Below are 27,179 nucleotides of genomic sequence, written 5' to 3'. Positions count from 1 at the left end.
AAATGTACTTTTTCCACCGCTGATAATCGGAGATCCGTGCCAGCCAATAGGTCTGGTGGCAGAAAACAAAATGACACTGCTTTGAAAACATATAACATCAGCTCCCTAAAGCCTTTGTTTTTTGTTCCTCTCTGAATTGTCTCCACCCGACTGTAGCAACTCGTCTGATGGTCTGGGTGTGTGAGACTATAGTTTAGTCCGGGGCTGATCTCATAATCCTCTGGACTGATGAGCTGCACATTTCACACTGCCTTAAGGCCAAGGATGAAACCAGTGTTCATTTTAACATCTAATCTTTATCTAGTTTTAGTCATATTTTTGTCTTCTGAAATGTTTTAGTATAGTTTCAGTCGACTAAATATCGTAAGATTTTTAGTATGTATTTATCTACAAGCTCAGTGTGTAGCTTTTAGTTCTACTGAATCTCTTTCTCCACTACATTTTAATCTAGATTTTATTTGTTGATGAAATTTGTCAATATATTTAGTCTTAGTTGTAGTCATCAGAATCATCATAGCTTAGTTTCAATTCAGTTTTTTGTCAGTAAAAAAAGGTAGTCAATGAATATTTTTAGTTTTTTCTTTCTTCATGAGTAAGGACCTGTCACACTGAAAGTGTCATTGATGCCAGTATCACTGATGCTTTTCAGTGTGACCGAGCAACAGATTTTTTTTTGTCAGATTGGGCTAAAACCTTGCCCATGAACATACATAAGATACCTATCATTACTCTGTGTGTGGTTGCAGGGAGCCCATGTGACCATCAACGCTCGGGGAGAGGACGACGTGGAGCCAGAGAGCATCCTGGGTAAAGTGGGGAAGGCTTCAGGCGCCGACTTCCGTTTCAACAGAGAGACCAGGGGATACGGCAACGTACCTGCAGGCCCTGTGGTGAGAGACTAAATTCAAACTAAATAAACTATAAATATATTGTTCACCATTGTATGTTTTTTTTTTATAGTTGGTGTGAGCTCATCCGCTTCACTTAGAACAATTCTTTATAATTATTGCGACCGAAGGTCGCATATACTCTGAAGAATCGTGTCGCTTGAGTGTCCGAAGCCTCGTGACCGTCCTTCCGAAGCCTCTGTGATGTCAGTGTGATGTCAGCGAGTTGTGACATCACTTCCTGTACAGGGCAGCTACACGAAATGTGGATAACACTATATATGGAGATAGTCCAGTCCATCATGTCATATGGGACTACCGTCATAGAAAGTAGCCATTGTTAGGCCGGAGTCAATGGCTGTCTGTCTGACTGCCAAGTCTGCCATTGACTTGCAGCGCATGAACGCCGCACTGGAGCGTGAAAACCAACAGGCCTGATGGAAAATGATACATGGCCGCAGGCTTTGTGACGTCCCACATCTTATGTGCTGGGCATACTACTAACCGACGCCAAGGACCTCCAGAGGCCATACAAAGAGTATCTAACCCGAGGCCCCTTACTAAGTAGCATACATTTACAACATACCTTCTCCAAAAACATCAATATTGAACTCCATATGTATATGGATACATACATGTATTTTTATTAATAAAGGATAAAATAAAATAAAAATGCCATAGATGGGCATTCCCAAAAGCAAAATCCCTTTATGCCATAACTAGCTCAAAAGCCTGCTTTACTCTGATTTACACCCTACCTTTCCAGATGATGACCTATTGGGTACACACTTATGTCCAAATATAGAAATCCCAAGGCATCAAACCTAAGCTTGGCTTTACTAATTAACATATGTTTCGTGCCCATATATGGAGATCCCTGTCCCAATGTTATCAATATTAAGGACATATCTGGAAATGCCCATATTTGGTAATGTCCACATATGGGCATGTTTTGACATAACATAGTCAGGGAACTCCATGTATGGGCATAACATTGATTCTGTGAGTGTGCCATGATTCTGTGAGTGTGCTGAGCTCCTAGGGTTGATACCCTCACAAAAACATGAACAAACTCCCCCCAGAATGACAACAACTAGAATCGTCAGAGAAACGCTGTGGTTGGCCAGATTGTCAAGAATTGGCGCGACCTCGCCCTTTAGGGCGAGGTTGCATGTCACCCTGAGGTCGCATTCCACCCTTGGGTGTCTTACTAGTAGTTATAGTACTCATTGTGAACTTCATACTGTGACTGCACTCTCAGGGCTCTGTGTACCAGAAGACCAATGCTGCGGATGAGATTCAGAGAACCAACAAGGAAAACTTCGACGGCAACGTACCTGCAGGCCCTGTGGTGAGAGCACGCACGCACGCACGCACGCACGCACGCACGCACGCACGCACGCACGCACGCACGCACGCACGCACGCACGCACGCACACACACACACACACCGTTTCAACAGAGAGCACACATTCACACTAAATAAACTATAAATATAGCCTATTGTTCACCATTGTATTTTTTTTATATATAGTTGGTGTGAACTCATCCGCTTGACTTAGATTTTTTTTATATAATTATAGTTATAGTACTCATTGTGAACTTCATACTGTGTCTACTGCACTCCCAGGGCTCTGTGTACCAGAAGACCAATGCTGTGGATGAGATTCAGAGAACCAACAAGGAAAACTTCTGGGCCCAAGATAAGGTTGGTTATATACAGTATGTCATCATATAGTGTCAATCTACAACCCCCCCATGCGTAGAGTGGCTTTTTATTTTATCTGTGTTGCAGAAAGAAGGGCTTAAATGTTTCAACAGGGCATGTTGAAACATCATGATTATAAGACATTTCAGGTTCAATTCATCTGCAATAGCAGGTGTGAAAATCCAAATGGACCTTTCTTTTGTTTGTTTTGTTGTCATTACAGTATGATGATTGTTAATACTGATATTTTTGGTTAATTGATTTAAACTGAATGCATTATTTATATTATATATATACAGTATATCCAGTATATACAAAAATAAAACTGAATTGAACATCAGTCCATGACTGTTCTGCCACTTGTGACAATGAAATGAAATGGTCTTTCAGAGCGATGAGGCAGCGCGTAAAAGCGAGGTGAGCAAAGAAGCAACGGAGAAGATCCAACAGCTGGAAAAGGACAGGAAAGAGGAAGAAGAGAAGCAGTCGGCAGAAAGGGACAAAAGGACCAAGGAGAGAGCCAGTCAAATTGACCAACAGAGGCAAGTCTTGCAGGCGCATGCACACACACACGCACACGCACGCACGCACTCACGCACGCACGTACGCACGCACGCACGCACGCACGCACGCACGCACTCACGCACGCACGCACGCACGCACGCACGCACGCACGCACACACACACACACACACACCTTTTGTTTTTCTCTGAGACACTAAGACACTAAGTTAATATTGTAAATCCAAGTCAATTGAACACAAAAGTGATGGTTCCCATTTGTCTCCTAAAGTTAAAGCTTCAACTTATTTTAGTGAATAATAGTTCTAATGTCAAAACAGTATAACTAGTAGGCTACACACATGCAGTGGTTGGAGTTGGACTCCTTACTCTGTGTGCAGGGTAGGACAGACACCTACTGGTTGACAAGTAGTACTGCCTGAACATCATAAGTGCAATTTCCCCTCCTGGAGTTTGTTTTGAGCAGTTAGTAGAGGACCTGGCTAAGATATGTATGCACTTTATTTAGGAGAGAATATCTCAACTGTTCTTGGCTAATATGACCCCAAGGAACAACTTAAGAACTGTGAAAAATTCTCTATCCGGGACAAAATACCCGAAAATGATCACGCCTTTTAAAAATTACCACAACTTCCAACATGGCTCTCTCTTCTAAACCGTTTTGAGCTACACATTTTCTGAGGTGCTCAAAATGTTCAGAATACCAATCTTTAGGGGGACATCTAAGTCTGTAACATTTCTAATTGCTATATTTTATGACAAAACAGCTAAGCAACACTTAAAACAGTCTACTTATTATTGTGCCGGGCCTTAGGGAAATTCATCAGTCCAAACGCACCAAATTTGTCCCAGATGTTACAGGGCATGCTCTAATGATTTAGGAAGGGTGCCCAGTGACTCTTCGGTGTTGTCATAACGGACAAAAGAGTTTTGGCTATAAATATTGAACCAGATGAACTACAAATGCAAACTTGGTGTCTGTTTCATGTTTTTTGACCACTAGAAACATGTTGGAACGCTAATCTTTATGACTGGGTGTATCTCAACCTCTATCTTGCATAATTCAAAGAAGGCGTGTAACTGATTTTTTGTCTTCTTTTTTTTTACTGTACCTTGTATATTATATGCTTCTTGAGCATAAGAAACACATGGGCATTCTCAGATTCATGACTGAATGTGAATCCATCTAGAGCACTTTAATTGGCTTATTACAAATATGGCCACTATACCACAATGTATCATAAGTTAACATCATTATGATACATTATTACATCTATCATTATTAGTCCGAACCCGATTTGTCTGAACCCGTTTTCACCAGTAAAAGTTTTTTTTTCCTCAACTGATTCTTGTAGCTTGGGGTCACCTCTTAAGAATTCAAGAGGGTGCCCAGTGAAATCCCCTGGCCTTTTTAGATATTAACCCCTTAATGCCCTGCCCTCAATCAAAACCATAAAAGTAAGCAATTTACCCCGAGTGAGAGGACATTATCAGAGCATAATGTCCGACCCCGAGTGGTAAATAGCTTTTCTACCACTTTTTTCCGTATACATGAAAGAAAACACATAGTTGTAACTTGCAAGGATATTAAGTTACAATCATTATTGCCTATAAAACTTCCGCGACGACAGCAAATAGTTCCACAAACAACATCTTCTACTCACCACCAGATGACGCCAACTCCATGCAGAGAAAGATGTCTAGCATACAGCTAAGCTAACGTCAGTTAGAAGGACCGTTCCAGCCGTAAATAGAGGCTGTTCGCTTCCAGAAAGGCATAGGTTCAGAGAAAAGGGGCTTTAAAGTTGGCGGATTGCATTGGATCCAAATAAATCGGCGACGTCGTACGCACGTTAGTAAACATAGGACCGCTACGACCGTCATATGTTGGTTGGGGGAAAGGTGTTCCGCCTACCTCCTGAAGTCCCCGGATGTACACTGAGGCGCATTGATCTCGTCCTCACACAACTGCGGCGGTTGTTCTGCCATAACCTCCGGAATTTAGCCAATCAGAATCCAGTATTTGAACATGTGACTAGAAAAAGTGGTAGAATGTACTTTCTCCAAGTTGTATTCATACTTGTGGCATGTTAAATGTTTTTGATTCCAAATTGATGAATATTAACTCTTTCATGGGAAATTTGGGAATTGGCAGAGTACTTTAACCCAATTAAATAAATACCAGTAAGACTCCCTAATCGGGAGATACTTTAGAAGGCAATCGTAGCCAATCAGGAGGGAATATGGGCCATGTTGATGACATGACTTTAGAGATACTATGTACCACTTTGCCTGACTTTAGGCGAAAATCTGTAGGAGCAGTGTCCAAAAATGTGTTTTGCAAAAAAAAAAAAAAAAAAAAATCTAGGGGCAACATGTTGAGCTTGTTGAACAACTATTATGGCTATTATGGCTCACTAGCCATTTATCTAACAACATTTAAGACATTCCACAAATGGTTGTTTAAAAGGTAGAGTTTTTAAGTGGTTCTTAAAAATGTCCAGAGAGGCTGCAGCTCTCAAGACCTGTGGAGGGGCGTTCCATACATTTTTGTTTTTGGGAGCAGTTAGGGGTTAAGTATCTTGCTCAGGGACAACATTTGTAGCTCATCTGGTTCAATAGTTGTAGCTAAAACTATTTTGAGATGGTTGCTATATTGGATTTGGCCACAATGTTGACCCAGAAGAGTCTCTGGGCACACTACCTAAATCATTAGAGCATGCCCTGGGTTACATCTGGGATACATTTGGTGCTTATACACTGATTAGTGCAAAAACATTCCCTAAGGCCCTGGACAATAATAAGTTGACAATTTGCAATGTTTCTTAGTTGTTTTGTCACAAAATATTGAAATTAGAAATGTTACAAATGTATATATCCCCTAAACATTGGTATTGTGAACATTTTGAGCACCTCGGAAAATGTGTTGCTCTAACGGTTTAGAAGATAGAGCCATGTTGGTTGTTGTGTTAAGTTTTGAAAGGGCGTGGTAATTTTGGGGTATTTCGTCCTGGATAGAGAATTTCTCACAGTTCTTAAGTTGTTCCTTGGGGTCATATTAGCCAAGAACAGTTGAGATATTCTCTCCTAAATTAAGTCCATACATATCTTAGTCAGGTCCTAGACTAAGTAGGAGTTTGGTCTCTCACATGTGAGACTGGAGTTCAAATCCGAGATAGGGCAATGGAACTTACAAACCGTAGCTCTTAAAGTTAACACTCAGGATGTTTTCTGTGCAGAGCTTTTCAGAAGCGCCAGGAGTCTATGGAGACCAAGCCAGAACAGCAACAGGTGAGCTTAACAAACAGCTTAACTGACAGCCATTTAGTGTCAGGGACCGAGACACTTGGGTATTTATTTCAAATATTGTTTATCAAAGATTTTTTTTTAAATAAAATTGTGGACATAAAACAAATGAGGTGAACAAAAACTAACTAAACTTCCTTGACCCTAATGTTTTCAGGGACGTTTTGTTATGAAATACCTTACCTTGTGTACTGTGTGTCTTTTGGTGCAACAGGAAATCGGGCATTCTCCGAAGAAGGGAATTCAGTTTGCAGCATCTGTACAGAAAGCCAATGTGAGCATGACAAGAATGATTCAATAATGGCAATATTGTACAATATACATTGTTTAAGCCATTGCATATTTGTAGGGTCTTTTTTTTATAACTTGTTATAACTTGTGTACGCTCACTGTGATTCTATTTCACAGGAGGCAAAGGGGTTGATTTCTCAGAGATCTTTCAACCCCAAAGATGTGTTCCAGCAACGAGGAAACAATTCTGCTGTCAGCAATGGACAGTCTCCTGTTGCAAGCAGGCCTGGTAAGAGTGCATACTAATTCACATGCACAACCTGGTTAGCAACAAGACACAAGAATAGTTTGGTTTTAAACAGACTTCTGGGAACCATAGTTCGAACGGTCGTTGTAATAACCAGATAGCTACGAACCAGAAGTAGCCTTGGGAACCAACAATTCCTAAAGGGCTTATCACCATGTTGGCTTGTGGTAGACTAGATTTGTCAAAATTCCATTTCTGCCACACTCATACAAAATGACCGGACAATAATTTTACCAGTAACACAACAAGATAGCCCTGATAGCTCTGTTACAGACATGTTAAATGGAACCAAATCCTTTTGGTTCCATTTCTTCACACTCAGAGCTATGGTGGTCCTGGCAAATAAAACGTTTTAGAAACACAAGTAGTCATAATGTGCCATAGTGTCGTAGTAAATCAGTGTCATGCATATTCTGAAGAAAACCTACTTAATGTTCAGTTGGGTATTATGATCAAAATAAGAACATTATAACGGTGTGTAAAACAGAAAATCACAGGGACTTTACTCCGATCCAAACCTTGACGCTGAAGGTCAAGCGGGGAGTAACTTGGTCCCATTTGGTATAATCAGGCCGGGGGACTTGAACCTCGACCTCCCAGTCTCAGGGCAGACCCTCCAACCACAAAGCCAATTATATAGCCTGCTATATCGCTACCAGCGCTGTGTTGCCAAAAAAGACTACAAAAATGAAAGTTAGACAGTGTTGACTTAAACAATAACCTGATGATTTATATCATACATTTCCTTCCACAGGGAAATTGCAAAGCCCATTTCTGTCCCAGAGTCGTACCGAGAGCGAAACAACGCCGAAGCCAAAGAGTCAACGAGAGTGGACTCCTCCCGTCATCAGAGATCCCTCGCCAGTTACCGAGGCTCTTCCCATCAGAGATGCGTCACCGGTAAGGATGGGGCGTTAAGCGATATTAATCATATTATCGTTTATCGTGATAAAAAAACACTCACGATAATCGTATCGTGGAGTTTTAATTTATCGTGAAATCGTCCTCTGTCATACACTGGGACCAATTCACCTTTTATTTGCCGAGCTGCATATTCGGTACCATTTAAACCCTCTATCGTACTTGATAAAGTCTTTTTTTAATCATTTCTATCAAAAGTCTTTGCCAAAAAATAGCCGATCTACAAGCTCACAAGGTGTCACGTTGCGACGCGTTATGAGCTTGTAGATCTGCTATTTTTTGGCAAATGTTCCGCCCCAGGATAATGGGTTTTGATTATCGCGATAACATTGTATATCGCGATTTCTTTTGTCACAATAATCTTGATATGACATTTTCGTATCGTCCCATCCTATAGTCACCGGTGAATCCTCCCATTCCCGACACGTCACCAGTGAGAAGCGAATCGTTTGTGCCAGCAGCCCCCTCCCCAGTGATGCCAGATGTTTCAACCTCACCCGTCCCAACTCCAGATGTGTCAACCACAGCTGTCAAGACGCCTCTGATGCCAGTCCTTTCAACATCACCTGTCCAAACGCCTGTTTTACCAGATGAACCAACCTCACCTGCCCAAACCGCAGGTCAGAACACTCTACTCACACTATGTACATAAAGACACTGTTATATCAGTGGTTCTCAAAGTGGGACCTTGAGGGGGTTTCCATGATGGGGTCCCAATGAAGCTTAATGGTTAAGATGGCATCAAAATCAGATAGAACAACTTTAAAGGAATAGTTCACCCCCAAAATGACTTTTTTTTATTGATTATTACTCACGCCATGGAGATTTGATGTTCAATAATATTTTTAGTTTTTTGTCACATTCCTAGGACTAAGACAATCATTTCATTAGAATAAATGTACCTCCATTGATTCCGGGTGGAAATGCATTTGGGTCCCCATCCGGAATCAAGGGGGGTACATTTACTATAGCCTAATCATTTATTTATTTTTTGTCTTGGGAATGCGACCAATTCAAAAAGATATTATTGAACTCAAGTCTCCATGGCATGAGTAATAATCAATAGGAAAAAAAAGTCATTTTGGGGTGAACTATTAGCCTACTCCTTTAACCCTATCTTATAACGGATTTGACCCAGGGGCAAGCATTCTTGTATAAAATAATAAAATATATAGTGTGGATCAAGTACAGAGCTCATGTCCACTTGTCCAGTATGGAGGGTTCAGGATGGTTAATGAGCATCCCTCTCTGTCCTCTCACAGCGTCCACAGAGGAGGACTACTGGTCAGATGACTTCGATGAGGAGGACTCACAAGATCTCTACAACGGTATGTTCTCTTCTGCTTGTCTGTGTGTGTGTGTGTGTGTGTGTGTGTGTGTGTGTGTGTGTGTGTGTGTGTGTGTGTGTGTGTGTGTGTGTGTGTGTGTGTGTGTGTTCAAGCACAAGTAATGTAAATCTAGATCAGATCTAGAACATTACATCATATCAATGTTATATGAGATACATAATGTGGTTCCTGTAAATAAGTTGAAAAGCTTACTAGGATCTCTTTTTAGTTGACCTTTTACCAGTGAACTGTACTGTCATGAAACTGTAGGCTATACTTTTTCCTATGCAACCTTCTAATACATGCTTCAATAAATCAATCATTCTGACTCACTAGACCGACACTTTTCCAAAATCAAAAGCTCAATTTACAACAAATAAGCAAAATATAGGCTTTGCTGCCACCTTGTGGTGATAACTGTAAAAAACTAAACTGCTTGGGTAGGCAACATAACAATAACACAATAACAATGGTAAACCGTAATAAAACACGTTACAATAGCAATGATTCAGCTAAAATAAAGCCAAGAATTGATCTACAAGCTCACAGTACCTCGCATCTGATCTTTTTATAAATCAGAAAGCTTGCGTGGCTTTTGATTCATTACTTGACCAGAACTTGACACACAAGCTGCTTCATCTTGAAAAGAAAGCTAAAGCGCTCTCGCACGTGTGATTTGCAGGTAACCAAATTCTGTTTGAGATTTCCGGTGTGTTACATTGAAATCGTACGATCTATGGAATTCTGAGTCAGGAAGTGACGCAGACACAAAGTATCGTTTTATTTTGAAAAGAAAGCAGAAACGCTCACGTCGTTGTTCACGGGTGACTTTACACATCTGTTGTTTTATTTTTGAAAGACACAGACGTGGTCGGAAAAGCTTACGTGTTTGATTACGTGTGACTTGACTTTGTAGTTTTTAGCCAGCTAGCCTGCTAGCAGCTAGCCTTTTAAATCATGCAGTCCTGCATTCGTTGGCTGTTCTTTGTTTCAATACATCCGACTTTTATGTAATTAATTAAACAATCGACTGCCCTTTACTTCAACGGTAAAACACGTAACCCGTGATTGATGGAATTTAAAATCCTATTCCATATGGATAAACAGTTTTCACCAATCATAATAAAATACTCCACACAAGAAATGAGACCACACAGCGTAATTCCGTTTTGTGTTGAAGTTTAGTCAGAGTTCAAAGTTAATTATACTGTAGGCTACCGCAGTAGGCCTACAGTAGAGAGTTTTATGTAATTAATTAAACAATCGACTGCCCTTTACTTCAACGGTAAAACACCCGTGATTGATGGAATTTAAAATCCTATTCCATATGGATAAACAGTTTTCCCCAATCATAATAAAATACTCCACACAAGAAATGAGACCACACAGCGTAATTCCGTTTTGTGTTGAAGTTTAGTCAGAGTTCAAAGTTAATTATACTGTAGGCTACCGCAGTAGGCTTACAGTAGAGAGCATTTTCTCACCCATGGTTTTCTCTGAGTACAAGGCATAATGATTTTACATATATATAAGTGAGTGTACAGCAACCTGCCTTACGCTAAGTAAGTAACCTGCCGACGCTAAGTAACTAACCTGCCGACCATGTCGGAACAGCGGATAGTCGGGATAGTGAGCGCTTCCCATAAAATACATTAGTCACATTATGATTGGACAATTAAACATAACATGGATATCAGATGTTTTCGTGTTGTTGGGCCCAGTAGCCAGGCCAGATATCATGGCTTGACAATATCATTTTGTTGCGACTGTCAGGGAGCAGTTTACTATGAAAACCTCCACCGGCCGTCCGTCCGTCCGTCCGTCCGTCCGTCCGTCCGTCCGTCACACGTCACACGTGACCATCAACAAACGTCACACCTTTGTTGATGTTTAAATCGAAGAGTCTTGGTCAAATACTTCTGTTGGTTTCTGCACTGATCATTTATACAATTCAGCTGTGTTTGCTCGTGTCATCATGATGAGGTCATAAATCAGCCATGCCCAAATATAGATTTTACGGGTTTACATGCTTACTCAGTTATTCGTTATGTGAAAGTCCTATGACGTCTATGATATCTGACATCATCATACATACATTCCCTTTTATGCCCATAAATGGAGATCCCCTCTGTAGAACCAGCCACTGACATCACTGTAATGTCAGGGGAACCAAATCCCTTTTATGCCCATATATGGAGATCCCTGTGATGCCAGGGGAACCAAATCCCTTTTATGCCCATATATGGAGATATGGAGATCCCCGTGTTGCCAGGGTAACCAAATCCATTTTATGCCCATATATGGAGATCCCTGTGATGCCAGGGGAACCAAATCCCTTTTACGCCCATATATGGAGATCCCTTATGTCATCAATATTAAGCCCATATCTGTGAATATCTTTGGGTACCAGATGTCTCCATATATGGTTAAATGGTCCGATATACATCACTGGCCAGAAGACCAAGAAATGGTGCAACCTCGCCCTTTGCTTTTCTCCCTTAGGCATCTTACTGGTAGGTAGTTTAATGAGGAATGCAGTATGGTGGTAGGTAGGTAGTTATGGCCTTTGATGTAAGATTTTCACTTTCTAGGATAACTATATTTGCTATTCCCAGATGATGCCCTTTTAGGGTACCCCTCATGCCCATATATGGAGATCCCCAGGCTTTACTAATTAACATAAGTTTTATGCCCATATATGGAGATCATTGTCCCAATGTCATCAGATATATGGGCATAAATGGACACAGGCAAACTAGATGGGCTGTATGGATATCCAGATGTGTGATGTAAGTGTTTTATTCCAAATGTGGCACCCCACAGACATATTTCCAGAAACAAAATCCCTTTCATGCCCATATATGGAGATTTCTGATGTCATCAATCCCAGGCCCTGTAAAAAACATGGTTGCTATGGTAAACAGTTGGTTGCTAGGGTAAACAGTTGGTTGCTAGGGTAAGAAAACATGGTTGCTATGGTAAACAATTGGTTGCTAGGGTAAACAGTTGGTTGCTAGGGTAAAAAAAACATGGTTGCTGTGGTAAAAAGTTGGTTGCTAGGGTAAACAGTTGGTTGCTAAGGTAAAAAACATGGTTGCTATGGTAAACAGTTGGTTAGTAGGGTAAACCTTCAATGATTTTGACATCTTGTTACTAATCTGTCGGTAGATAATGCCGGTCTTATATAAGGGTCATTTGTGTACGGTGTGATGTCATATTGATGTCAGCAGTGTGACAGGAGATAAGCGACCAACGGTCGCTTATCTCCCGATTAGGGAGTCTTACTGGTTATCCTGTGTCCTGGGCAGTCTGACATTTATTGAGATATCATTTCCCTGGTCAACATCTTTGTACAGACCTGGAGTGGAGACATCTCGTCACAATGGATTAGTTATCAGATCAAAACAAAATAACCTTGACACTTTTAAAACTGAAAGTGTTGTCTAACACTAAAATGTAATTTTATATTGATATCAATCAATCCTTATCCATCAGTGATAATATTAGTTTTAATAAACTAATTGCTAGCTAACGCCCATGTTTTATTTACTTTATTTACCTATACTTTGCTGAGCCACAGGAGGGCGCCATTGTATTGCATTTTACGTTCAAAGCAAAAAGATGACTTGTAGAAATAGCGACACGCTCCCAAGAGTGGTCTGTTCTGGTCCTCAAACGAACCTCATGTCAAGGACCCCCAAACTGACACTTATTGGCCCGCAGACCCCCATTTGAAAAGATATAGGCTACCAGGGACCCCCATAAGAGAAGATTTGTAGCAAGTGATTCTCAACCATTTTAATTTCAAGGACCCCTAATTGACATACAAGCCCCATTTAATGGCATTTCTACGCCTAAGGCTTGATATCTCTGAGACCCCAATTTATATTGTAAAATCAATGTTAACTCTTGAGAGAGTTTGTTAGTTAGAATGGTTAGTTTATTAAAACAATTGTATAAAGATGTATAGTATATTGCTGACACTATACATTATATAATTTGATGTAGTCTATCAACAATTCGTTTTTTTTATTAATAATGTATTTTTTATTGTTAATGTATTGGCCTACAGTCTTTCAACTTTAAGCATATTAATATATGCATAGTTTATCAACAATGAATGAATATTTATAAATATAGGCTATCTATCTATCTATCTATCTATCTATCTATCTAGAGAGACAGACAGACAGACAGACAGACAGACAGACAGACAGACAGACAGACAGACAGACAGACAGACAGACAGACAGACAGACAGACAGACAGACAGACAGACAGACATGATAATGAAACATGTAATGATGTGTTGATGTCACTCATTTGTCCTCAGATCCCAAGGTGTCTCCAGGCCAGGAGGAGATGTATGAGGAGGAGATGCCATCATCTGTACCAGAGGAGGACTTATATGAGAATGTGTATGATGAGGAAACACCTCCAGTGAGTGTACTGATGTATTATAACTCTATAGTCTACTTACTATTGAGGGAGGATTCTGCCAATTAATTTAAATGGGAATGGAGAGGTTTGCTGCCATTTGCGGATTTCTGCAAAAAAAAAAAAAAAGGTCAATTCCCATTGAAATGCATTGGCAGAATCCACTCTCAGGTAGAACTGTGACCTTACAGAGTATTTCTACATTGCAGTATTGATACTTTTACTTAAAGGAGCTATAGTCAACTTTTTCCTTGAAAAACGGACGCTAAAATAAAAATAAATTCAAAAATATTTAAAAAAAAAAGATTAAGCTTCATATATGTGTTTCTATTCAAAATGACCACAAAAAGCCTAACATTATGATAAAATAATCATTTTGGCCATTGTCAGACTGACTTTGTTTATATCCCTCTTCTATTCTTTTATATGGATTGATAAGGGAGGTAAACAAAGTCGGTCTGACAATGGCCAAAATGATTATTTTATCATTATTTTACGCTTTTTGTGGTCATTTTTGAATAGAAACACATACAAGAATATTTTTTATAAAATATTTTCAAAACATTATTTTTATTTTAGCATCCATTTTTCAAGAAACAGTTGACTATATCTCCTTTAAGTAAAAAAGGTGCGAGTATTTTTCCTACGACTGATCAGGGGCCGGCAACCTCTCTGACATGTTTTTATTTTGAGTTTAATTATGACGCCACACTCCAGTTCTGTAATTGTCCAAATAGAGGATTTCAACAAGGCCTAAACATAAATGTCTGCTGGTTTACTCTAATGTATTGATTGGTGTCCTATAGGTGGAGGGACATGGAGCTACATGTAGTGCCAGGGCTCTGTACGACTACCAGGCTGGTAAGACCCTCACCTCATGCTAAATGCTTTCATTCACTGTATTAACCTGTGGTTCCCAACCTGTGGTGGGCTGTGAGGATGTTGCATGAAGTGAGCCCGAAGATAACTGGAAAAACACTAAGATGTTATTGATAATATAACATATCAATCTAAAAAAAATATGAAGGTGAAAACATTTGTATAGTATTTGTTTTTGGTGCTAACCGCTCACTACATTTGGCTTTGTGTGTACAGTAGGCCTATGTCTGTCCGTCTGTATGTCCGTGTCGCTTTAAAACAGATATATTCAAAGATTTGCAAATATTTTCACGATGAAAAAATAAAATAGCAGATCTACATGCTCACAGCGCAGCACTCAGTGCCACACTGTGAGCTTGTATATCTGCTATTTCTTCATATCTAAAGCATAAAAAACAGTGGCCTAAATCAGTGGTTCTCAACCTTTTCAGGCCGTGACCCCCAAAGTAATCATATTTTAACTAGGACCCCCCACCCTGATGAGCACTAAGAGTTGAGGCATTACAATTTGTATTACATGATTCTATTGTGAAAATAGCAGATCTACATGTTCACAACGTTGCGAGGCGTTGTGAGCATGTGGATCAGCTATTTTTTTTATTTTTTATTCAAAAGTCCTTAAATTGTCACTTTAGAAATGTGCAGACACCCTCTATACACTTAAACGTTATGTTGGTTTGCTTACTATTGAGTGAGAAAACAATGTTGCACATCAAGTTAATCATCTGGGGACCCCCCAAAATAATTTGGCGATCCCCCTGGGGGTCCCGACCCACAAGTTGAGAACCACTGGTCTAAATAGCAGTCGTTTTGTGGTCACCGTAGTAACCAATCAAATCCGTCCTCCACAGCCGACGACACCGAGATCACCTTTGACCCCGATGACATCATCACCGGGATAGAGAAGCTGGACGATGGTTGGTGGAGAGGCTACGCACCTAATGGACACTATGGGATGTTCCCCGCCAATTATGTGGAGCTTGTCTAAAGTTAACGTCTAGTTAATTAGTATTCTTCAATATCACACAATGTTTGTGGCTCAAAAGGTGCCACCATTGGTTTAGAGAACCCGGTCCAAATAAGAATAAACATTACTTATTTATTCGCGAAAAGAGCATTAAGGGTTTGCAATCATTTGCAATGCTGTAGTTCGTCTATTTTCACAATATTTCATATATAACAGGAACAATTATAAATGTGATATGTTTTTGCTGTTTGTACACTCTCAGTGTAATAGTCTGAGAACAATAAAAGTTTCAGCATTTTAAACCTGTGTATTTTGCTTTATATGTAGCCTATGTGAAATAGACATTTCTGTAAGGTTCAATGCATTTTCCCTCCGGTGCAAAACATTAAGAATGAATTTATAAACATATAATGTAATGTTTTGATGTAATGACACACACACACACACACACACACACACACACACACACACACACACACACACACACACTAAGAATGAATTTATAAACATATAATGTAATGTTTTGATGTAATGACACACACACACACACACACACACACACACACACACACACACACACACACACACACACACACACACACACACACACACACACACACACACACACACACACACACACACACACACACACACGTGCTATGCAGAAGATACAATCAGAAAAACATGTAGAATGTTTGCTGCTTAAATCAAGTCAAGCTTGGTTTTCACATTAAAACATAACGATGGTATCAGTATCAAGTAGGAGTTACAGTAGGTTATCATTTCTAAATCATCACAGAAATGAAACTCTAGCATCTGCACAATGGAGAGTGAAACGATGCTAAATGTTAGCTGTCCTGTCCCATGGGGGAATCAAACTAAGATTTGCATCGTCAAGGTTCAGGTCATCCTGTGACCAGAATAGGTTCACATACTGAAGGGACTTCTTGATAATACATATACCGTTTTTAGCAGACACTGGTTGTGATCTGGAAATAATGAATGATAGGAACTCTGTTCCCTTATAGACAGTGAGTTCATCATCAAGACAAACTGGTTTCCCATGGAAACAGAACAGAAGCAGCAGATGTTCAGCACATCATCACAGCCCAGAGGAATCACATGTATGGATTGTTGAATTGAATTGAACCGTATTTGCCTTCAGTCTTTGATTTGCATAGTCATGGTACAGTGGTCTGTGTTGCTGACGAGAATAGAACATCAGATGTTCTGCTGTGTCCTCAGAGACTAAACACTCCATCAGGGCTTTAAGGATTCATGGAACACTATGTATGTTCTGATCCGTCTATGTGTCTTTTATGAATCAATGTCTTGTTTATTAAAATATGTGTTTAGTCAAATATGGGATAACATCAAATGATTCACAACTTGTACCGACAGATAAAGAACAACTTTAATAGAAGAGGTGGTGTTTATATTGAATCTACACTCAAATCTAGTATTCCAATGAATAAGTTTATATTAAAAATCTTTTTTAGCAATCATATTACTGCATTTTCAATTAGCAAATTAGAATAAAACCGTATACTGTTTGATATACTATTAGATGTGTGACCATAAACTGTTTGAACTAAGTGTGTCTGAACAACTCAAACAATACACACGTATCCAAGATAAACCATGACATTATTTAATCACCAACCTATTTTCACTCCTCCCTCTGTGAGTACGTTAATTTATTTTTCTCCTATAAAGCCTTCCACGTCATTGTGTTGGATGAAGCGATCATCCATTAAAATGAAGCATCTCTCTGCATCCCTCAGCGTTACAGTAAAAATGAATGGCAAAATGCTTACTTCATCAACATTTCTTTTTATTTGATTTTTCTTAAAAGTCATTCATTTTCATAAGCATTGAGCCAAGCCAGAAGTCAGAGCATCTCTCTACAGCCCACAGTGTGCGTACGCGTACGGCATTAATGACAAACAATGACATTCATTATAATCAACCACATTTTGACAGTCAAAATCTATTTTGACTGTCATTGACGTGTCCAAACTTAAACCTAAAACTTGGAGTCTTAGAACCGTACACAAACATAGCAACAGTCAGTACGTTTTAGAAGCATTGTAAGAATTATAGATAGATAGACAAGCAGCTCTCTGTCTCTGAGTATGACAATGACTTTCTTTCCTTCTATGAAGCCATACACATGTTCAGAAGCTCTCTATCAATTTGTCTCTACTTCCCACACTGTGTCCTGGTGATGTCAGTGGACTGTGTGTCTCCCTCATGGGTCACCTTGCAGGTGAACACCTCTCCCTGCTCCCACAGAGCCTTGCTCATGGTCAGGGTGCTGCTGCGCCCGTAGCGGACGTCCTTCTCCACCTCCTCTGAGGTCAGGACCCCGGCCGTCACCTCCGCCCCGTCCACCTCCCAGCTCACCTGGGCTCCTGGGGGGTTGTAGCCACTGAGCAGGCAGACCAGGGTGGCTGAGTCCCCAGCAGAGAGCTGCTCAGATGAGGGAGGAAGCAGAGAGACAGAGGGCCTGACCGGCACAGCAGCTGGACAGAAGAGAACACCATAAAGAGCAAGCGTTATAGCATGTAGTGTTTCTGTATTATATATATTTTTTCTATTTCACGATAGAATAACCTACCCTTGAGCACAAAGCCAATCAAAGACATAAAAAAGAGAGGCTTTGTGGGGGAGGCTGACAATGACCTTGTAAAAGTAATTAACTCAATACATGTGCGTAAACATGTAGGCATGTGTTAAACTAGTGTTTTGTATATTGTTCTAGTTCTATTTATTTATTTATATAAGTTTTCAGAGAAACTTTTGATCTTAAGTGATATCGGAAGGTTTTGATAGCTCTGTTATTTTTGTTTTACATCGATGACAGGAGCAAATCATTCTTTTTGACTACATAATGAGTCAGCTATGATTTAAGCAAAGATTCAGCTTTGGGTACAAACTGTAAAATATACTACATTAGAAAATAACTGTATATCTTTCATAAATGTTTCATTGATAATTATTCAGCGATTTTAATTACAAAACTGTACATATTACAGGTATTTTGCTTATTACTCAGTTAATTTCATTCATTTCACCCTTTTCCACAAAATAATAGAATTTAACAATATATTAACTTTTGCGTCAAAATGATCTTTTCTTGAATAAATCCAGGTCAGTCACATCTATATGAAGTTAAACAGAACAATAAAATCACTACTTACTTTTGACAATGAGTTTGGTTCCTCCACCGAACGTGAACCACAGTGATCTATAGTGGTGAGACCATCGTACAAAAACCTCCTCTACACATCAATGACTTCACTCACTCACTCACACACTGTAATACAATGCATTATGATTGAATAGCCGACTGATGGTTTAATATGTTATTTATAAATTATTAACAATAATCTAGTCATTTGAAATACTTATGACAGTTCACAGTCTGTGAAATTATTCCTTGTGTAGGCCAGGCCTATATAGTGTATTGCATGAATGCATTATTGCATGAATTGTAATTCTTACAATATCTTACTAAATTATAACTAATTAGCCTAATAACTTTGTGTGTGTATAACAATACAAAATGGTTGTATTCCGTAAATACATTCATTCTTACCACATGCAGCAGATGCCATCATCTTGTTTCATTTACTTCACTTGGTGTTTCTCTGCAGGAGGTTTTTGTATGACTCTGTATCACTGTGTGAACGGGCGGACTTGACGCTGCTGACAGTGGTAAACTCCTGCATCTTCAGTCTGGATGTTACTGATGGTTAGACTGTGTTCTTGAGTAGTACGTTTACTGTCTTGGTAACGTCCTGATGTGGAACTTGTAAGAACATCCAGGATGAATTTAGGAGCTTGACCTGGTTTCTGGTGGTACCAGACAAAAGCATTACCAACACCAGCACTACTACATTTACAGCTGATGACAGCATTCTCTCCTGGCTGTACAGTGACAGATTCTGGAGTCTGGCTCATCAAATAGTCTCCAGTACATCCTGAAACATACAACATAGGAACATTAACTCATCTTGTTCTCATGCTTAGACCTATAGCCATATGGGGCTTCTATACAGTACCCCTTAGCCGAATGAATCTATCTCATACCAAAACAGTTTTTCTTATGATTCTGGTTCAGCCCAGAATAGGGACTCTGTGTTTTCATTGTTAATGCTGTCTGAACAGTTCTAGTATCGTTGCCAAGCCTCCATGTAACACTGTTTTATTTGACACCTTACAACACAGAGATATTAGCCGGGCAGATAACAGAAATAATCGTTCACTTGCGGATACAAGCACCAAAATTGGCACACATACTCCTTAGGGATTGCTCTTTTCATAAAACCATCTGGCCAAATCAAATTTCAAGATGGCGGCCATTTTTCAAGATGGCCGCCATAAAATACCATAGACCTGTCCTTTTTGAATGATCTTGGTGTCAAATCATACATTTTTCACTATGTAGAATCCAAATTTGGACCCATGGACTTACTCACTGGCTTCCTTGTACCATATATCAGTCCCGGAATCCTAATATTCTGCTAAATTAGAGGTTTGTGTTATGTCTGACTCGGATAAAATGGGTGGTAGTGTATATCTTAGTATTGTTAGAGGTTTATAGTGTGTATGTGTGTGTGTGTGTGTGTGTGTGTGTGTGTGTGTGTGTGTGTGTGTGTGTGTGTGTGTGTGTGTGTGTGGGGGGGGGGGGGGGGGGGGGGTAATGTAGTAATGTAGTAACTCAACAGAGCGGATTTCAATGCACAGCGGCTGACGCGGCTAAAATGCATGGTAGATATAATAGCGCCGTGGGATCACTCTTTGTCTAGTCTCTATTCTTCGACCTTTTCGACTTGGGTAACCCTGCCAGGAGTACAGGAGTACAAGACTCCTGCCGACATAGCTCTGGGGGTCATGGAGACACGCAAACTGCCTCACCACAATAAGGTGATGATCCCGTCGAGGCAGGAGGTAGTTTTTTTTTTGTCTTTTCTTTTTTTTTCTTTTTCTAGGGCCTAGGCAGTATAGTACAATAGTATAGTAGGCCTATACTACAACGCTTCTAAACCTCGCACCTGCAGCTGCACAGTGCCGTGCAGGTCAGACCAAAGTGGTAGCATTTGCATCGACTGCAGCATTCCAACTTGCATCCACACTTGGTCAGCTGCTGGCAACTCTCTGCAATGGGTGGGAGCTCAGTCCAATCAATCTGCCACAGATCTCCTTTCTTGGTCCAGCCCCAGTTGTCAGGAGTCTGCATTTCTGGTTGACATACTGTTGACTGACTCCAGATGCAGGCCGCTTGATAGGAAGCGCGCTTCACATGTTGCTTCAGTGCTGCTTGCGTTGGAGGAATGGCTTCGTATGGCCTCTGCTTCCGAGCAAACAAGTCCAACCTCGCATCATTGACACCTTCAGCTGTGCTGGATCGGTCGTACATCATGACCACAAACTTCTCCAAGGTTTTCAGGTCTTCATCATCCACTACAGGTGGGTAATGGCTGAGTTTGCTGAAGACACCAGAAGCCTCATCACAAACATTCCAGGTTTGCCACGCAGACTTCTTCCCCTTTACGCGGAATGCTGAAACAACATCGCAGCCAGTGAAGGCATGGAAGAAGAGCATCTCTTTGCTCTTTTCTGCAAGAGTGCAACACAGGTCATGAACAGAATCCACTTTAAGTTCTGTCTTTGGCCAAAGGCAACCCACTGCCCAGCCCTGAGGCTCATAGGGCAGGAGTCTATGTCCTGTTTCTGTGAGGCTGCTTGATGTACATTAAGTACCCCTAGTGGACATGATAATAGTTTGTCACAGGGACATACCCCAATCCAGCCTTTGATGCTGAGGTCATAGATTCAAGATGTATGACAAGGTCCATATATGGAGTTCCCTGATGTCTTCAATATTAAGCCCATATCTAACAGGACTTCATATGGGAATGCCCATATATGGAGGCCACATTGGCCTCATACCACACTAACAGAATCCATATATGGCCAAGACAGATGGCCAAGACAGCCCATATCTGTGTGACTGGTTCTACAGACAGGGATCTCCATGTATGGGCATAAAAGGGTATGTTGTCAGTTGTCATGGACATCATAGTACTTTCACATAACAAATAACTGAGTAAGCATGTTTGGGCTCTCACAGCATATCTCCATATACAGTACATGGACCTCCATATATGGGTACCAGGGGGTCTCCATATATGGGTAAACAGCCGTTTGGATGGCCCCCTGTAGTAACGCTGAGGACACCTGGGGGTCCCGGACCCTGTGGAAGACCCCTGGTATTAGCTACAGAGCCCAGGTACACAAAAGCTTTTATGCTTCAAGTATGATCTAATTGTTCTGGAGCAGGAGCAGAGCAAGGACTGTACTGAGATAGGCTCAGGGGTCATTCCGGGGGTCCCAGGTGAGGAGAGACCCCCACCAAAAGTCATAAAGGTTATTCTGGCTGCTTCAAAAGTGCAATATATGAACTTAGAATGTTTTAAAACCTTCAAAACAACTCTAATATTATGAGAATTGGACATTAACTGGCTGACATACTGTTCTGCGAGGTCCTAACATAGATGACCCCCCAGAAAGGGGGCTGGGGTCAGGAAAATCTGACACCCATCATTTTCTGACAGTTTGGTCCCTATAAAAGCCAAAGCAGTAAAAAAATACATTTTAGCAAAGAAATCCTTAGAAGTACACTTCTTATCACACTAGGTAGTAACTCCGAGGACCCCCAGGGGTCCCGAAGCCCCTGTGGAAGACCCCTGGTATTTGTTACTACTTTTTTTTTGTTTTCAGAAAAAAAGTTTATGCTTCAATTATGATCTAATATGACATTGTTCTGGAGCAGGAGCAGAGCGAGTACTGAGAAAGGCTCAGGGGTCCATCTGGGGGGGTCAGGTGAGGAAAGACCCCAACCAAAAGTCAGAAAGCTTATTCTGGCTGCTTCAAAAGTGTAATAAATGAACTCAGAATGTTTTAAAACCTACAAAACAACCCTAATATTAAGAAAATTGGACATTAACTGGCTGGCGTACTGTTCTGGCATGCAGGTCCCAAACTAGATGACCCCCAGAAAGGGGGTGGGGGTCCGGAAAAGTTGACACCCATCATTTTCTCATAGTTTGGACTGTATAGAACCAGGATCTGCAAAAAGATCAATTTTAGTACAAAAATCCTACGGGAGCTGTTTTTTGGACGCATCGCACCACACTATTAGCAGAATATTAAGATTCCGGGAGTGATATATGGTACAAGGAAGCCATTGAGTAAGTCCATGGGTCCAAATTTGGATTCTACATAGTGATAAATGTATGATTTGACACCAAAATTATTCAAATAGGACAAGTCTATGGGATTTTATTGCGGAATGCAAGATTACTGTATATTCAATGGCGGCCATCATGAAAATTGGCCGCCATCTTGATTTTTTTTTTGGCCAGATGGCTTTCTGAAAAGAGCAATGCCTAAGGAGTATGTGTGCCAATTTTGGTGCTTGTATCCGCAAGTGAACGATTCACCTGTAATATGCACTTTATCTGCCTCGCTATATGGGAACATTAATTATGTTACGCTATACCTCTGACAGCTTTGATGCATAGAATAAAAAGGAGCTCAAAGTTTTAAGCAGAAAGTAGTGGTTTGTAGTAGAGTTAAAGATCACTCACCTTGGATGTAAAGGATGAATAAGATGTACATGCAGATGACAGACATGTTGCTTTAACAGTATGATCTGTAGCACTGAGGGAAAAAAAGAGTCTTGCTGGCTGATATAAAGCACAGTGTCCTCTCTATGCAAATGAACCGTGGACTTAATCATTTTACTTGTGTGGACCGTGAGACTCCATACTGATCTGTAATGGTTTGTACAAGAGAAGCTCATTCTATTACTGACCTGATTGCTTGTATACAACTTATACAAACAAAAGGTTATATTAACAATCTTGTGTTTTAGATACAAGGTGTTTACTACACTGTTACAGTCTGAGACTTTTTCTTTACTTAAGTAAAACATCAGAGTACTTTTCCACCACTGTTCATTTGCATAGAGGACACATCACATCTGCCAGTAGGACTCTTTTTCCCCAGTGCTACAGTTCATAGTGTTAAAGCAACATGTCTGGCATCTGCATGTACATCCTATTCATCCTGTTTTCATTTCTTTTTAATATATATTTTTTTATTGTATTGCATCTTTTCCATTTTCCCATCAAAAAATGGCCTGCTCACGTATTAGGAGGGTAGTATGAGTCACCAGAAAAAAATAATTGGTGTTTTTAATGAATCTATCGTGGTTAAAATGGAGTTTGAAGTTACTAATGGGTGTGTATGAGAATGATTACATTTACATCAAATATCTAAATATTGAATGAAGCAAATTAAAAACTGTTCAGGGTGTTCATAAAAGCCTGATTAGATGATAAAATGACCAAAAGTTAAATATCCCTTTAAATAATGTAAATAGTACAGCATGTTTGAAGTTTTCTGTATCAAGTACTGTAGAGGAGGAGGGGTGTTTTGTCTGTCTGTATTCAAGAGCAATATTTTAATGATCTTTTGAATATTGCGATGTGCGAGTAATGTAACTTATGTTGTCCAACATCTTTTGAATGTTTAGCTCAGTCATATTGGCTGTGGGAACGTGTAGCTGGGTTATTTGACTGTTGATTGATTCTTGACATTTGGTAGTAGGAGCCACTCCATAAGAAAGGAGAAGAAGAAAAGTGTTAAGTCACCCTGGTAGTGACATCATCAAACACGTTACCAACAGCATGGGTAGAGGAAATTATGTCCTCTGTTCTATTGTTATAACCTTGTCAGCCTTGATTGAATGTCTACGGTACCTCTACCTCACGCAATAGTTATGCATATTATCACCAAATGTATTTATTATCAGACAAATGCTTAGGAGAAAAATAAATCGTCACTATGTTAAGTAAGTTTGTCCTCTTAACATGGTTGCATTAAAGGAGTAGTCCACCCCCCAAATGACTTTTTCTATCGATTCCTCACACCATGGAGACTTGAGTTCAAACATATTCATTCTTAGTAGATAGTATGCTGCAGTGATTCCTAACAATAATTTGATTACAATAAATGTACCCCATTGATTCCGGATGGGGACCGCATTTTCACCAATTGTCATACAAGAATAGGCCTTAAACTATATGCAATATATCAATAATCATAATTTCCTGGTACAGGTGGTGCCTTCTGTGGAGTTTCCCTGTCTTCTACGGTGCTTACTATTATATGGCGCCTACCTTACATCTATGGTGCATGATGCTTTATTTTCAGTGTCACATTCTTCAACAAAGGAGCAACATTGTCAAGTGGTGCGGAGTCTTTCCACAAGAATATGATAATTCACATTGTTTGGGAATCTCTTGTTCCGAGGTGTTATCCCACACTAATAATAGGGGCGGCAGTGGCTCAGGGGTAAAGAAACCGCCATTTTAACAAGGAGGGTTCCCAGTTCGATCCTGGGCTCCCCCAGAGTTAGTGTCGAAGTGTCCTTGAGCAAGACTCTGAACCCCTAGTTGCTCCCGGTTAGTCTGGGATCACTTCACTTTTCGGGGTTGTAACCGGTCTGGAGCGGAAACCACAACACGTCATGTTGTAGTACTCAAAGGACTAATTTGCTGTAAAGATCAATCCGGATTCAGTTTTAACCCAACACATTCCCCTGTGCTTGAGGACATACTTTTAGGGCCTACCTAATAAACTCCTTGATGCGGAGTAGTTTTGCTTTTGAAAAATTCGTTTAGTATATGAATCTTTTAGTCCAACTGTTAGCGACTGGCAAGACTACACTAGGCTGGATTGGGGAAACAAACGGGGGGAACCAAATCAAAGCGACGCCGCTTCTTCTAGTGGTTTCCGCACAATAGGCGAATAGGTGAATGTAATACACAATCTACGTAAAGCGCCTTGGATAAAGGAGCTATCTAAATGCACGCAACATTTACCCTTTACACTTTTATATACCCCCACTTTGAGAACCACTGAATTACAGTATCAAGTATGCAGAAGCCATCCTAAATGAAAGAACCATGTAAACACACACGTGGCATTTTAACACGAAGAGGAAAAAAAAAGATTTTTATTTCGGAACTGTTTTGTTACAACCAGTCCAACACGTAAAATTCCTACCTGTCTTGAAAACAAACAAAAAAGTCATTGAAATAAAAATAAATTTAATAACAATAATCATCGAATATTATCAATAATATATCAGTATCATCATGACCTTAATGGTGGTGATAATAATAATAATAACCCAAAAGCCAGTAGTATTTTGTGTTTTTATGGCATTATGAAAAACAAGACAGTTTTTCCAACGGGTGTAAACCAAGAGTATTTCTACAGCGAAGATCTCGGGGGTGGGGGGGGGGGGGGGGGGGGGGTGTTCGTCGACAGGGGAGGAGGGAGGGGGGGACGTCCCCGAAAAAGAAACACAATAAATATGAAAAGCGCAGGAGTTCTTGGTATTTAAAAAATAATAATCATCTGTAACTTGCAGGTACAATGTCTAAACTCTTTATGTGCAAGATCCGAGCCGTTAAGTCTTCACCACAAACAATTACTCACATTAAAAAAAAAAAGAAAAAAAATAGTCTTCCCCCGCAAACAATTCGTTTTGTTTTCTACATTTAATCTTCTTTTTAAATAAACCTAGAGCATTTTTGTCCATTTTTCATATACACATATATTTATATATACTTTAAAATTGTTTTTTTTGTCGTTTTCTTGTTTCCTATATGCCATCCTTTCGTTGTCTTCCGTCAAGCATATTTACGAGAGTCTAGAATTTGTGTAATGACCCAAAAATAAAAAAAAAGAAAACGTCTTCACTGAATAAAACGCACAAAGCCATAAGGATGCACGTTGTGCGCGCGCGCACACTCACCAGTCACCACGCTTACACAGAGAGACAGTGTGACAGAAATCTGCCAGGAGCAATAAGCAAAGAGCTGGCTTATGTCCTTTGTTTTCTTAAAAACATCCAATCTTGCCAGTTTGTGGAAAACACAGCGGAAGGTACAGTACACACAACGAACAGCCTCAAGCTCCATTTGGTCACAGTTTTGTACCCTTCAGAGGACATACTACCCTAGAGTACAAGTATAAGTGTGTACTTACATTACTATACTTGTGTGTGTTTGTGTCTGTGTACTTATATTACTGTGTGTGTGTATACTGTATTATAATACTTGAGTGAGGGAGCCATGTCCTCAAAGGTGCATGGTAAAATGTGGGGAAATCGGTATCTTGAGGACAATTTAAGTTGCACGCCGGAAATAGCAGATCTACAAGCTCCCAACGCGTCACGCTACAACACGTGAAATTGAGGAACTGCTATTTTTTGGGGCTTCGGGTTAAAAATGGCACACACACACATAAACACACACAACACAAACAAACTATTATAGATCATTGAATGGCCGTTCTACAACACTGATGCTCTTACAAGCATAGTAATACGTGTGTGTGTGTGTGTGTGTGTGTGTGTGTGTTTGTAATATTGTACTTGTGAGGCACTGTTTGAGAATCAAGACATTTTGAGGACACATTTTTCCTGGTCCTCACACGATAAATGGTCGCTGTATGCTTAAAACTGATTTTCAAATTTAGGCTTAGCGATTAGGAAAAGGTTCAGGGGTTATTAGGGTAAAAAGTACTGAAAAAGCAACAA

At 40.1% G+C, this 27,179-nt stretch overlaps 1 protein-coding gene and 1 gene segment (V, D, J or C); one reads left to right on the top strand and one right to left on the bottom strand.

Annotated features, from left to right (window-relative positions):
- Window positions 1-15,514, top strand: part of LOC308299824 (drebrin-like protein B) — a gene marked incomplete at both ends in the record, with an annotated part of 19,406 nt that extends 3,892 nt beyond the window's left edge. The window contains 13 exons of the mRNA XM_080743608.1: window positions 747-890; window positions 2,149-2,238; window positions 2,518-2,595; window positions 2,986-3,137; window positions 6,357-6,408; window positions 6,638-6,697; window positions 6,832-6,943; window positions 7,745-7,861; window positions 8,395-8,502; window positions 9,145-9,210; window positions 13,544-13,650; window positions 14,454-14,508; window positions 15,378-15,514. Of these exons, the coding sequence (XP_080599734.1) occupies window positions 747-890; window positions 2,149-2,238; window positions 2,518-2,595; window positions 2,986-3,137; window positions 6,357-6,408; window positions 6,638-6,697; window positions 6,832-6,943; window positions 7,745-7,861; window positions 8,395-8,502; window positions 9,145-9,210; window positions 13,544-13,650; window positions 14,454-14,508; window positions 15,378-15,514 (1,278 nt within the window). The remainder of the gene's footprint in view (window positions 1-746; window positions 891-2,148; window positions 2,239-2,517; window positions 2,596-2,985; window positions 3,138-6,356; window positions 6,409-6,637; window positions 6,698-6,831; window positions 6,944-7,744; window positions 7,862-8,394; window positions 8,503-9,144; window positions 9,211-13,543; window positions 13,651-14,453; window positions 14,509-15,377) is intronic.
- Window positions 15,515-17,695: 2,181 nt separating this feature from the next.
- LOC308299823 (Ig lambda-3 chain C region-like) lies at window positions 17,696-23,197 on the bottom strand. The segment is given in 2 exons: window positions 23,152-23,197; window positions 17,696-18,018 (listed from the first exon to the last, which is right to left on the bottom strand).
- Between the last annotated feature and the right edge of the window lie 3,982 nt (window positions 23,198-27,179).

This window comes from Nannobrachium achirus (genome assembly GCF_963921795.1).
Source record: "Nannobrachium achirus genome assembly, chromosome: 15".
Classification (NCBI taxonomy): domain Eukaryota; kingdom Metazoa; phylum Chordata; class Actinopteri; order Myctophiformes; family Myctophidae; genus Nannobrachium; species Nannobrachium achirus.
This window is presented reverse-complemented; position numbering and strand designations above follow the sequence as displayed.